Source organism: Pezoporus wallicus, unplaced genomic scaffold (genome assembly GCF_028554395.1).
Source record: "Pezoporus wallicus isolate ANWC-B61680 ecotype Strahan unplaced genomic scaffold, APGP_CSIRO_Pwel_v1 contig_13396, whole genome shotgun sequence".
Taxonomy (NCBI): Eukaryota; Metazoa; Chordata; class Aves; order Psittaciformes; family Psittacidae; genus Pezoporus; species Pezoporus wallicus.
Window position 1 is genome coordinate 48,590 of NW_026642146.1, and position 12,138 is coordinate 60,727.

The 12,138-nt window shown below is 47.7% G+C and overlaps 1 protein-coding gene across 5 annotated transcripts in view; it reads left to right on the plus strand.

The window, feature by feature from the left end:
- The window catches only part of PLXNB1 (plexin B1), a 72,732-nt gene that overhangs the window by 48,568 nt on the left and 12,026 nt on the right, over positions 1–12,138 (plus strand). For all 5 annotated transcript variants that reach the window (XM_057427767.1, XM_057427763.1, XM_057427764.1 and 2 more), the window contains exons 9-20: positions 1,806–1,914; positions 2,009–2,117; positions 2,720–3,583; positions 4,011–4,136; positions 5,206–5,328; positions 6,230–6,323; positions 6,571–6,737; positions 7,766–7,917; positions 9,722–9,827; positions 11,178–11,314; positions 11,487–11,663; positions 11,838–12,006. In XM_057427767.1, coding sequence (XP_057283750.1) covers positions 1,806–1,914; positions 2,009–2,117; positions 2,720–3,583; positions 4,011–4,136; positions 5,206–5,328; positions 6,230–6,323; positions 6,571–6,737; positions 7,766–7,917; positions 9,722–9,827; positions 11,178–11,314; positions 11,487–11,663; positions 11,838–12,006 — 2,333 coding nt within the window. The remainder of the gene's footprint in view (positions 1–1,805; positions 1,915–2,008; positions 2,118–2,719; positions 3,584–4,010; positions 4,137–5,205; positions 5,329–6,229; positions 6,324–6,570; positions 6,738–7,765; positions 7,918–9,721; positions 9,828–11,177; positions 11,315–11,486; positions 11,664–11,837; positions 12,007–12,138) is intronic.

Sequence of the window (12,138 nt, forward strand, 5' to 3'; positions counted from 1 at the left end):
TAAGCACAGTTGTGAAAAATCAGTAAAGCCACAGTCTAGTTCTCATTCCAGGCTTCAGATATTCTTACTGACTCCCTTGTAAGTCAGTCTTGTTCTCATTTCAAGACTCCAGAGATGCTTTACCTGAGCCACTTTCACATTGCATCTCCAAGACTTAACAATTCGCTTTTGTTTTCTAGCCTGAATTTGCTCATGGATGGTTTGTGTCCCTTTGATCTATTTGTGTTGTCCTTTTGCTTCCACAGCTCTAATCCCACTCAGTGAACTATGGCCAGGCATTCTAAGCACGGAGTTTTGCTGTGTTAACTTGTGTTCTTTTGTTACTCAGACTTCCTCTTTCCATCCCTGTACTGCTAGCCCTTCTTTGCATGGCTTCTGTGCTCTGCTAAGATGAATTAGAAGCTGGTAACCAGAATCAAACACTGTTTTCTAAATGAGGTTTCATCAGGGCGTTAGATAGTGGCACTTTCTTATTCCTACTTATAATACTTCTCCCAGCTCACTAAAACATTTGCCTGCCTTTCAGCTTTGTTTTAAAGGTTGCATACCAGCTCATCTGTCACTTTAAGCTGTTGAGCTTCAAGTTGATAGCAGAAACTCTTGCTCTCAATTTGCAAGTGCTCAACCTCATGCTCTGTACCACTGAACTGCATTATTGACATCATGGGAAATAATGGCCTTTTTGGAAAAAGGAATATTTATAAACATGGTGTCATAACCCCGCAATCCTGGGAGGTGTTAGCCCTGCCACCACTGCCAAATGCAATCACCCCTGTGACAGTGATGGGAGCTGGCAGTACTGCAGTGACTCCTGCTCCAGCTGCCTATATAATACCCTGATTTTCTCTTAATCATGGGTTTCCATGCACACCTCATCATCAGCTGATTTACTGGCATGCAGCTTCACTTGCCATCCTGTCAGGAGCCCAGCTTAGCCCTGACTGATCCTTCACCACACATGTTGGTTGTTTTGTGGTGATTAGGGTTTGCTTGCATGAGGAGGCCTGAATTCTGTGAGAGGAATGATGGACAAGCTTCTAGTTACTTACACCTATAGCAAACTGTCCTGAGAAATGGCAGCTCCTGGAGTTGAGCAGAGCATGCAATGTGGACCCATTATTTGGGAAACCAATACCCAGCTCTGAGGACATTAGTCTGGAACAGGATTAATAAGCTGGGTTAGTACTACCATATGCAAAATTCCTCCTTCAGCTCATGCTATCAGCTGCAGTTAAGTTTTGACCATCTCTGCAGCTCTTTAGTCTATCAGAAGACAGTGATAGTCTTTTCCCAAAGAACTGGGCTATCCTGAGGCTTCTAGTTGACATGAGACCTGGATTTAAAGCAGATAAGCTTTCAGTCCTTGCAAACAAGATTACAAGTCTTAAACCTCTTCCGTGACTTCTTAGTCTGGGCATAGAACAAAGCTCTGAAGATAAAGGGCTATGTCAGTTCTAAGGGTTTGTTTTTCCTTTGGATGAAAAAGGAAGACAATCAGCTTTGAGCCTGGAATGTTACATCTTCCTCTAATACAGAGATGACAGTGGAATTATAGCAGATGAAGATGGAAGACTAGCTTTCTGACTAGCCTTCCTTCCCTTGGGTTGGCAAGAGCTGTCATAAAGTACTCCTGGCAAACTTGTCCAACTTGATTCTAGTGTCCGTAGGATAATCCAGTGATTGAGATGCTAGAGGAATCTGTCTCCATGTTTGACAGTGTCTTTCCTGGAGCATGCTGAGTCTCTTAACAGTATGGCAGGCTTAGAGTGGCTCCATTTCTAAGAAACTTTTGTTTTCATTTTCAGATCATGTCACCATAAAGCTCGTAGTGCGTTTCCATGACATCTTCATTGCTTCTGTGGACTTCTCTTTCTATGACTGTGCTGCAGTGGCCCTGCTGTGGAAGTCGGCACCGTGAGCACATGCTTTTTCTTCTCTGTAGTTCTAGGGAGGGTGGCTCTCCCCTGCCTGGGTCATCTCAGCAGCTGCTTCTCCATCATTATTCCAGGTGCAAGAAGTGTGTGAGCAGCCTCTGGGGATGTAACTGGTGCATCCAGCAGCACCTCTGTACCCACAAAGCAGCCTGTGAGGAAGGAATCATTATCTACAATGAAAGGGTGCGTTTCATACTCGGTCCTAGTCCTGTGTGCTAGAACAGCCTCAGTGAGATGCAGTGAATCAGATCTCAGGTAAAATAACAGCTCTCAGTTGCATGAAGCAAGGATGTGAGCTGCTGGAGCAACACGAGGCTCTGTGTGCCTCATGTTAAAAGGCCTTGCTAGGTTTCTGAGGAATTGCCATCGAATGAAGCAGATTGCCCTTCTCCTGGGGTTATCCAGCCTCTGTTTTCAAAGCAAGGGACAAGAACAAGCTGGCAGAGAGGCTGCAAGGGGGAAAGTGAAACAGATGCCCAGTTTGTGGCTGCCACAGGTAGTCTTGCAGTTCAGCGGGGGATGAAGGCAGGCAGACCTCCAAGTGGAGGTGAGTGTAGTAATCGGTGGGAAGAGGGAATGTTGCTGGATCTTCTGCACTTTGAGCATTCCCCAGTCTTATCCCAAGACAAGGTGGCATGAGATGTAGCTCTCACTTAAATCCAGAGGGTGAAGCAGCCTCTTGTGAGCACTACCACAGGAAGTAGTATGAAGTGTTTTCCTGCTTGGATTCTATACTGTTTTATTTTCTTTCTCTCTTCTCACCCCATGATGTTATTTTTCTCTAGGCCCAGATCCCAGCCTCAGGTGTGTTTCCTTCTTCAGCAGCTCCCCTCACCAAGTCTTCTACCACAGCCCCAACCACGGCCACAAAACCCATCACTCCCCCCATCGTGCGAGTGGTACCAAGCACTGTGCCCTCCTCAGAGCCCAACCGCATCACGTTCTCTGCAGCCTTGGACATGACATCTGAGCCTACAGAAACCCTCAGCTATACGTACTTGACTCCCTCAACTGAAGCAGCCTCTCTCCAGGCCATCACAGAATCCCCCCTGCCACCACCAGCAGACAAACCTGCTGTCACTGAGCCAGAGACAACTTCTCCTTCTGCATCTGTCCTCACCAGCCCATCCAAAAACATGGATCATGCAGCCTTGCCCACTGAAGGGCCAGCCACCGCCCAGGGGCCACAGCACACCAACCCACCCACCACGCTAGTGGGTAGCCCTCCGCACACCTTTTCAGCAGCAGTAACACCTTCTCCTCATGTCACCAGCTTGAAGTGGCCTCCGAGTTCTTTTCCTACCACAGAGGCACTGACATCTGCCATCCCATCTCCCCAAACTCCCAGCCAGGTGCCGGGGGGTCCTGCTGCCTCTGAGGATTCTCCTGGATTGCTGGGAACTGAACTACCTGCTTCAGAGCTCCCACCATCAGCTCCCCCAGAATGGCTGCTGGAGGAAGGCACGGAGCTGCAGGACACGGAGGACTGGATGGATTTGCTGCAGGCTGAGAATGACACATCTTCCTTCTCTGCTTCTACCCTTCTGTCGGGTGATGGGGATTCTTCAGAGAGGGATGTTCCTGACTTCCCCAGGATCCTTCACCCAGACCTCAACTATCAGTATGATGCTCCTGAGTTTTGGGAAGAGGTGAGTTGCTGGATTCCCAGTCTAACACTGTAACACTGAAATGGTCATACACATTGCAGGTCAAGTATTTCAGCACACAGGAGGGGTTGTGCCCTCTGAGCTTGTAGAAGCTGAGGGGTTGTGCCCTCTGAGAAGCTGTAATGTGAGGGGAAACAGCAGCCTGAGGAAGAAAAACGTGTGCAAGGTTCCCCGCTCTTGCAGAAATGCTGCTGGCCTGAAGGTGGCAGCTGCTGTGATGTCCAGCGTGTTCGCAGCTTTTTGCTCTTCACCTCTTTGTGCTCTTGTATTGCTTGCTTAGAACTTCATGGTAAAGCACAGCCGTGTCTTTGTTCAGGCAGAGCTGTTTCTCTGTTGGCATGTCAGGCTTTGATTCCCTGTATGAGAGTCGTGGAGGTCTCTTTCTCTGAAGCCATGTGTTTGGTTTCAGGATGAAGAGCTTAGCTGGGGTCCAGATGCATGTCCCTGTGTGCAGCAAATCCAGGGATCTTCGCTGTTTCCAGTCAACGTGGCAAGGAAGATAACCCTGCTGGGAAAGAACTTCCACCTCTATCAGGTAGCTCACCACCATCAGCACTGAGAAAACTGTGTTAATGCAGAGCACTCTGGGCACCATGTCCATTGCACTGCTAAAAATACACGTAAGCTGCAGCTGTAGCTCTGCCTAGGTTTCTCCTGTTTGCAGAAACACCTTAGGGGGAATGACCTAATTCTGTGAATAAAGCATTTCATAGCTGGATTTATTGGTGAGTAGGAGGTCCCCCAGAGAAAGGGAGAGTTCAGATGTGCACCAACCTGCTGCAGAAGATCTGCGTGCCTTTGGATTCAGTTGCACCTGTGCTGTAGTTCTTGGAATAACTTCCTGATGAATCTTTCCTGATTGTGTCTCCATAAGCTAAAGATAAGTCTCTGTTCCCTTTCCTCCTCTGGCACGTTCATGTTAATGTGGCTATTCCTGTCGTACCTGAAACTTCTGCAGTAGGGAAAACCACCCTTGAAAGCTATGTTTCTTGGGTGTGCCTCTGATAAAAATCATCTTTGCTTCTCAAGACAGAAGCCTGATTTAGTAACTTTTTACAAACAACTGCCTCAGAACATGCAGCCCACGAACTAATCATTATGTTAAACCTGACATACTGCACTGCTCAGTACAGAGCGGGTTGCAGATGCGTATCCATCTATTTTACAGGGAGTGTCTAAGCAAGTCAGTGGAACATGTACAGGAGAGAAAGAAGAAAAATGCACTTAAGAGATTTTGAGGTGCAGTGGCCTAGTCTGTGTACTCCAGTCCTCATTTCCAAGCTAGTGTTTCACAGATACAGGCATAACTTCAGAGTCCCAGTGGTTTTGCTTGAATTCCTCTTCCTGTGCTGAGTTCTCCCTGCACTGACAAACACGTGTTCCCTTGTGTTTTGTATTGGTTTGTCTTTAATTCATGGAGGCAGTGACAGCATAGAGAGCCTTGAATGTAGCATAGAGTTGGTATAATGAAGGGAATGAGAGGAGCACGCTGCTTGCAGAGTGGCTTTTTAAAAGGTGCTGAGTCGGAGAGGGAGGAGAACACTGTCGTGTAGTAGGAAGCTCTGTGTAGCTAAGAACTGGTGCCATGTCTATCTCCTCTGCAGGACCAGCAGTGGGACTATGAGTGTGTCCTGAATTTGGAGGGGAGGACAGTGGTGATGGATGCTTATGTGGAAGGAGAAGAAACAAACAAATCCCTCTGTTATATCACCTGCCAGATGAACCAGGTGAGTGCTTGGGTTAACATGCCATTTCAGAGCTCACACTGGTGCTGGTTTCACTCAGCAAAGCAGCAGGTTGGAAGGGAAGCTCTTTGCAAAGATATTTATGGAATATTTAGGACTATGGGGCCATCATCTGTGCTGCTGCTGCTGCCTGGCAGTGCTGGTATCTGCAGCTGGCAGAAAGATTGCACAGCCTGAGCCTCATAACCTGCATTGACAGTAGTATGGGATGATGCCATCTCTGAGCTGTCGCTCATCACAGCCTGCCAGGACTGTGCCACTTCAGCTTTAGCTTGAGGCACTGTTGTTCATGGTTCTCTGGATCGTGACTTCTTCTGTGATGGTGGCTCTTTTGTGAAAAGAAACATGCTGTTTGTACCAGGTTTGTTCTCAGTGGCGGAAGGTAGGCTGTGGATGGGAGGATTAAGAGCAAAGTTACAACAGCCATGTACATTTCTGGATGATGTGTGGAATTTACTTAGGGCAGGGTTTGCAAGCAGAGGTGCTGTTTTCGGTTCACAAACACATATAGTTAAGGGAGAGGGATAACACAGGCTCTTGTGCCCATGAGCCCTGTGGACCAGTTGTAATTCTACATCTTCAGCACTACTGAAATTGCGTAAGTGCTGGATTGAGCAGTTTTCTGAGCAGGTGGCTTGGACATAGGAATTAGCCATTAGGAATGCAGACAGGGAGCTGGTCAAGTATTGTGAGCACAGATCTGTTTCCAGTGTTCATCCTAGTTAACTAATGCCCGCCGCTCTTCCTAGAGCATTTGCAGGAAGCTCTGTCTAGGCTCTATGTGCCAGTGCACTGCACAGGATGGCTGCTGATGCTTTTTGCCTATTTAACTGGTTGTTTATGCCTCTCAAGTCATTTGTCTTGATGGTCTTTGTCTTTGCAGTACAGTTACACAGCGCCTCAACTCGAATTCAATGCTGTGGTGTTTGTGCAGAGGCAACGACACCTTCGAGTGGACAGTGCTGCAGATCTCCACGGTAGGAGCCCAACACCTCCCCAGCAAGAACACTGCAGATGGGGTGGAAGAGAACTGAAACATCCTCAGATGAGGCCTTTTGCATCTCTAGTAGTCCTGTCACAAGGAAACTAAGGAATACATTCAGCCTCATTCCTGTTGCTTGTCCCAGAGGAGGGAGGAGCAGAGGGTTGTGTGCAAGATGCCGGGTTGCTGGATTATTCCCTAGGGGATGTTTGCAGATGCCTCTGAATTCTTCTCCTTTGCAGTGACTTTTTACAACTGCTCTGTGGGACACACTGACTGTAGCCGCTGCCAAACTGCTGACTCCAAGTACAACTGTGTGTGGTGTGGAGGTGACAACCCCAGCTGTATCTTCAGGGGCTCCTGCAAGGAAGATATAGAAGACCTGTGTCCAGCACCTCTCATTCACTCTGTGAGTAACTTGCTCGCTAGTGTACTGCACCCAGGCCTGCATTCTCCAGTTAAAGTCAAAGGGCTGTGACCTTGGAGCATGAACAGTGCAGCTCAGTAATACATTTCCTATCTGAAGAGCAAGTTAGTCCTAGTCTATCGTGACCCCTTGGTGTTGAGGATGCTAGACACTTGTGCTGGGCTTTCTGTTTGCTGATAGGGAACAGTGGGGAAAGATACATTTGTATCTCACATGAAGCTGGCACACCAGAAGGAGCAGAATCATTCAGGAGCTGGGAAAGGGTCCACAGATCCTCCAACTGTCCTGGGCCAGACCCTGAAACAGATTGGCCCAACTGAGCCTGGGGCAAAGGAGGGCAAAACCTAATAATAACAGCACAGAAAGGAAGGCAAAGGCATGACAGGTTACTGGAATGAATTATTTTTGTGTGTTTACTTTAAATGTTTCTTGCTAACTGCCACATGACAAGTGTCTGTAGCCATGTGTCCCTTTTGCTGTCAGCTTGTCCTCCCTCCAGTGGCACACAACATCCATGTGCTGCATCTTGTCTTAGTTTATCTTGGATGCCGCTCAGGGACAGAGCTTTGACGTTTTGTGCAGCATGCAATTCATTGTCGTACTGATGCTGAGGGGGGAATGGTGCTTGCTGCTTCAACACCAGTAACATGTATTGGCTTGTGCATTCCCACTCCTCAGCAGAAATGCCCTGTGGAGTGGTCAGCATGTTGATGAGAAGGCAAAGCAGAGCGGTCCTTTGAAGTCTATAGTGGATTATCACTTCGGGGGGGGACTTTTGGCAACAGTGAAGTATGGGAAAGAAGGCTCCAACTGTGTGTTCTTAATGGCCTTTCTCGTCATGAGGGAGCAACCTGGTACTAGTCCAAGCCAGTTAAAGGAATCCATAGCAGTGACCCGACCAGGCAAAGTTTGTAATGGGGCAGTTGAAGGGCCCTGTGCTGTAGATCAGTTGCCAGAGTGTAGAGCTCTGAGATACTGTGACATTGACACATGCGCGGCTGTCTTTGCAGGTGTACCCCCTGTCTGGACCAGTGGAAGGTGGCACTAGAATCACCATCACTGGCTCAAACCTCGGGCAGAAACATCAAGACATTGCAGAAACTGTCACTGTTGCAGGAATTCCCTGTGCCGTAGATGCTCAAGAGTATGAGATCTCTAGCAGGTAGAGTATCTGTGAAACCTCCTCCCAGAGGCAAGCGCTGGCTTTTCCCTTGGCTGCTGACACCAGCCTGAGATGTCCTTGCCTTTGCTGTAGCAGGTATTGAGCCTTGTCCATTCCCAGGGAGTGCCTCTGGGTAAGGTCACTGTCTGGTTACTTACTCAGGCAGTGACCTTAGATAAGGTTGTGTCCAAGGCAATGGGCAAACAGTGCTGCCTTTTACTGACCACACTATCTTGAGTTTCATGGGTGTCTCTCCCAGCTACAGGGTGATTTTAGTAAAGCAAAGGATATGCCTTGGGCAAGCATCACTGCTAGGAAAATATCCTGACCATGTTAACACAGGGTGAGGATGGGAATGTGTGGTTGGAGGTACACACAGATTCTTGCCTCTGCTTGAGTGGGCACATCCCTAGGTTCGTTCTTCACTTGCCAGCCAGACTTCCACCCCCTAAAAACAAACCAAATGAAAGAACCCCCACAACCAGGAGTAGACCAGGGAGTCCTGGTGTGCCCCAGTGCCACTCTTTTGATGACTAGAAGTGCCTGGCAGGTCACACAATGCTTGTAAACATGGTGGATAGGAGGAGAATGAGAAGCAGATAGACCCGTCCTGCTGAATCCAGCTAATGTCAGTGACAGAGTGCTGGGGAGCTGGTGTGTCTGGCCGGGGCAGAACCATACAACAAGGCAGTGTAATCTAGATGTTGAGAGGTATGACTGGGGGGTAGCTAGGAAGCAAAGAGAAGGGACTATTTGTGTAGTTGGCCTGTGGTAGGGCAAGCAGGTGGGAGCCTTGGACTAGGGAGGGAGAGGAGCCAAGCAACCAGAAGAAGAGGAGAGCAATTGTGAGTAACCTCTCATTAGAGCTATCACAAACCCATTTTTCCATTCCATGGTAGCAGTAGTTATAGCACCCTTCCCTCTGGGAGCCAGGTAAGATCCTGCTGGGAAATGGCCTGCTGTGTTGAGCAGTGTTGTCCTGTTTGTGCGCCTTGTTTGTCTGGATCCATCTGCTTTCTGTTTTCACCCTAGAATTAGAGTGTAATCTTGCTGGGGTTAGCACTGTGTTTGTTCTGTGTCTGTGTATCACTGGCATGACAGGGTCCTGGCTTGGCACTGCCTGCGTTCCAATTCCTGAGCCTTTTTGGTTGAGGGAATATAGCTGTGAACCTGGAACCTACTCCTGAGCAAGGCCCAGACAAAGGCTGGGAAGTCTCCTGAAGAGTAGTTTTCCTGTTAGCAAATCAGTGCTGTAACATGGGATTCCTTGCTGCCTTGTTCTAAGAGCAGCTGACTTTTCACCTTGTCAGCGTCTCCCACACCAAATAATGGCTGGAAAAAGGGCTGGGAAGAATGGGTGGTGCAGATCAGGGAACTGGCTGGTTCCAGAGGTCACTGGCTGAAGACCAGAGCCAGCTAAATCCACAGTCTTCAGTTTTCTTCTAGATCAGACCTAGTGCTAATGTGTGGATTGACCACTGCTAGCCTGGGGTCACTCCAGATGTGACTGACTTGATCACCTCTGAACAATAACAGAGTTCTTGGACTTCCTGTATCAGTGATACAGTGGGCTTCATCCTATGTGTCCCAAAAAGTGTAATCTTGGATAGGATGAGCCTATTTGGAACAGACAGCACCAAATCCAGGTTTTAAAGGTGTTTGTCAACATTTGCTTGTATATTCTGAGCATGTGATAAGGCAGAAAGGAGGGAGCTGTGGGTCACTAGATGGTGTTAGGAGAATGCAATGGATACAGCTCATCTGCTCTTCCGTGGTGTGACCCTGTTGTTGGATTGTCCTGCAGTATCGTGTGCGTCACTGGCAGGAGCTGGACAGAGAGATCTGGGCACGTTGTGGTGGAAGTGCCTGGAGGAGGACGTGGAGTTTCTGGGCACATTTTCACCTATCAGGTAATGTAACTCTTGCTGCTTTAACACCTCTCCTGTTCTTCCAGTATCTCTGCTAAATGCCTGTGTAGTGCATGAACCTGTGGGACTCTACAGTGTGTCTTTCTGGTGCGGAGATATTTTAATCAATGACTTAACATCTTACTAAAAGTTCTGACCTTCCTTTTATTAATGTGTAAATTGCTGCTTCTTTTAGCTTCTGACTTTCAGCAGCCAGTGGCAGTAATCCAGAGTTACTGTGCATTGTATGGAGAAATGTTTCCTATTGTTTATAAACATGTTTCTAATAATTCTTTGCTATCTTAAACCCAGCAAGGATGAAATAGTGTTTAAGTCGTTTTTAGATCCAATTACTCACTTTTCATCCTTTCTGTTGAACTTTGTTATGTACCTAGTTGCATGTCCCCCTCTCCCATGGGAAGGGGAAAGAGATGCTGAGAAGTCTTAGTCTGTTCCATCTGGGGCTGTATAAAACCATTTTATATACTGGATTATCCAGTTGTTGCTCTAGATTTTGGTTTATTTTCACCATTTTGAGGCAGAGTGATGAGAACTGTGTACTATGGTCAAGACAAGTGTAAAGGAACTTGCTGTGGCATAATTACCAGTAATTCCTACAATTTGATGTGTTTTTGCTGAGATCTGTGCTTACAGATGGCATGGTTGTTACAGGTACTAAAGCACTCTTGAATGGGCAGGAGCTATTTCAGTTCTCACAACTGTACACATGGTTGGGTTGTGTTATTGCTGTACTCTCCCTGCTCCTTCTCCCTTCAAGTATCTTCATTTATCAGCAATGACTGACTTTTGCCTCTCAGGTTCCTCTAGATTTTGCTGCAGCTCCTCAGTGGTAGTAAGTTTTTGTTGCTTTGAATAACTTACTAAGTTTTGTTTCCCCTTTCCAGGCCACCTACAAGTAAGTTTAATAGCGCAAGTCTTAACACAAATTCTTAGAGCTCCCTGCTGGTAATCTCCTCATCTACAAGACAAACAATTTATTTGCTGCCTTGTTTTTCCTAACATGAGTTATTAATCCAGTCACTGATCTGAACAATCCCTTTGAACTGTTAATCCTGGGGTTTGTGTGAGGCTCACAGCTCTGCTGTTTGCAGCTTCCATCTGCCTTTTGCAGGCTGTGGAAAGGCTGGTCCCCAGTTTATGGTTGTTGCTGGTGTGACTGATCCCTCCTCTGTTGCCTCTGCTCTGTAAGCTAGCTGAGGCCTGCCTGTGACTGGGATCTATAGCTTCTGTTTTCAGAGCACTGGAGGTCACTGAACACGTTCTGCTGTTTTCTTTCCTTCTTATCCTTTGAGGTCCTCTCTCACCTCTCATAATTTTTGTCCCCTCTCCTAGAACCCAGAGCTGAAATCCATTGTGCCAACTCAGGGCCCCAAAGCAGGAGGAACCTGCCTTACCCTTCTGGGCTCAAAGCTGCTGACTGGGCATCCTAGTGAAATCAGTGTCCTGCTTGGAGACCTCCCGTGTCACATGTAAGATAAGAGTTATTGCTTGCTTAGATAAGGCACAAGATGCTTTCACCATTAAACTTATTAAAATATCAGAAGAGGTTTGCAGACTGTCTGCAAAGAGCAAGGCACAATACTATAAAATTCATCTCTGCAGTGGCTGTTAATCCCTTGTTCTCTCTTCTGTCCCTCCAAGCCTCTCTGAGATGACAGAGGACCAGCTGGCATGCCAGACCAGTCCCAGCAATGTGTCTGCAGAGCTCCCAGTCACCATCAAATACGGGGACCAAGAGCGAAGACTGGAAGGATCCCTCTTCAGATACACTCTGGATCCCAATGTCACTTTTGCAGAGCCACCTAAAAGCTTCCTCAGGTAGAAAGACTGAGGGCACCTTCCCCAGGGCTGTGTGCTGAGGCAGGTACTACAGCACCAAGTTGTTGAGTTACACTTTGAAGTAAAGGCAGGCTTGTGGGAATGAGCATAAGCAGAAGGGTGGAAACATGAGCAAGAGAGAGGTGACTGAGATCAGCTGCTTTTCTCTTTCAGTGGAGGGAGAGTGCTCAGAGTTCATGGCTACAACTTGGATGTTGTACAGAAACCCAAGATCCGAGTTACGGTTTCCCCATCCGAACGGCGACGCCGAGCTCTGGGACGATGGCGCAGAATCATCCCTGACACCCAGTGCCCTGAGGGCGCTCTGTGCAGCGTCCAGCAGGTACCACGGCAAAGTGCTCTGTGGAGCTGAGGGTGCATAAGGGCTGATGTGTTGCTCTGGATTACTGGGCTTTCTGTCCCTGTAGGATTTCCCTCGCTGCTATCTGCTTGGATCGTACTAACAGTATTGACC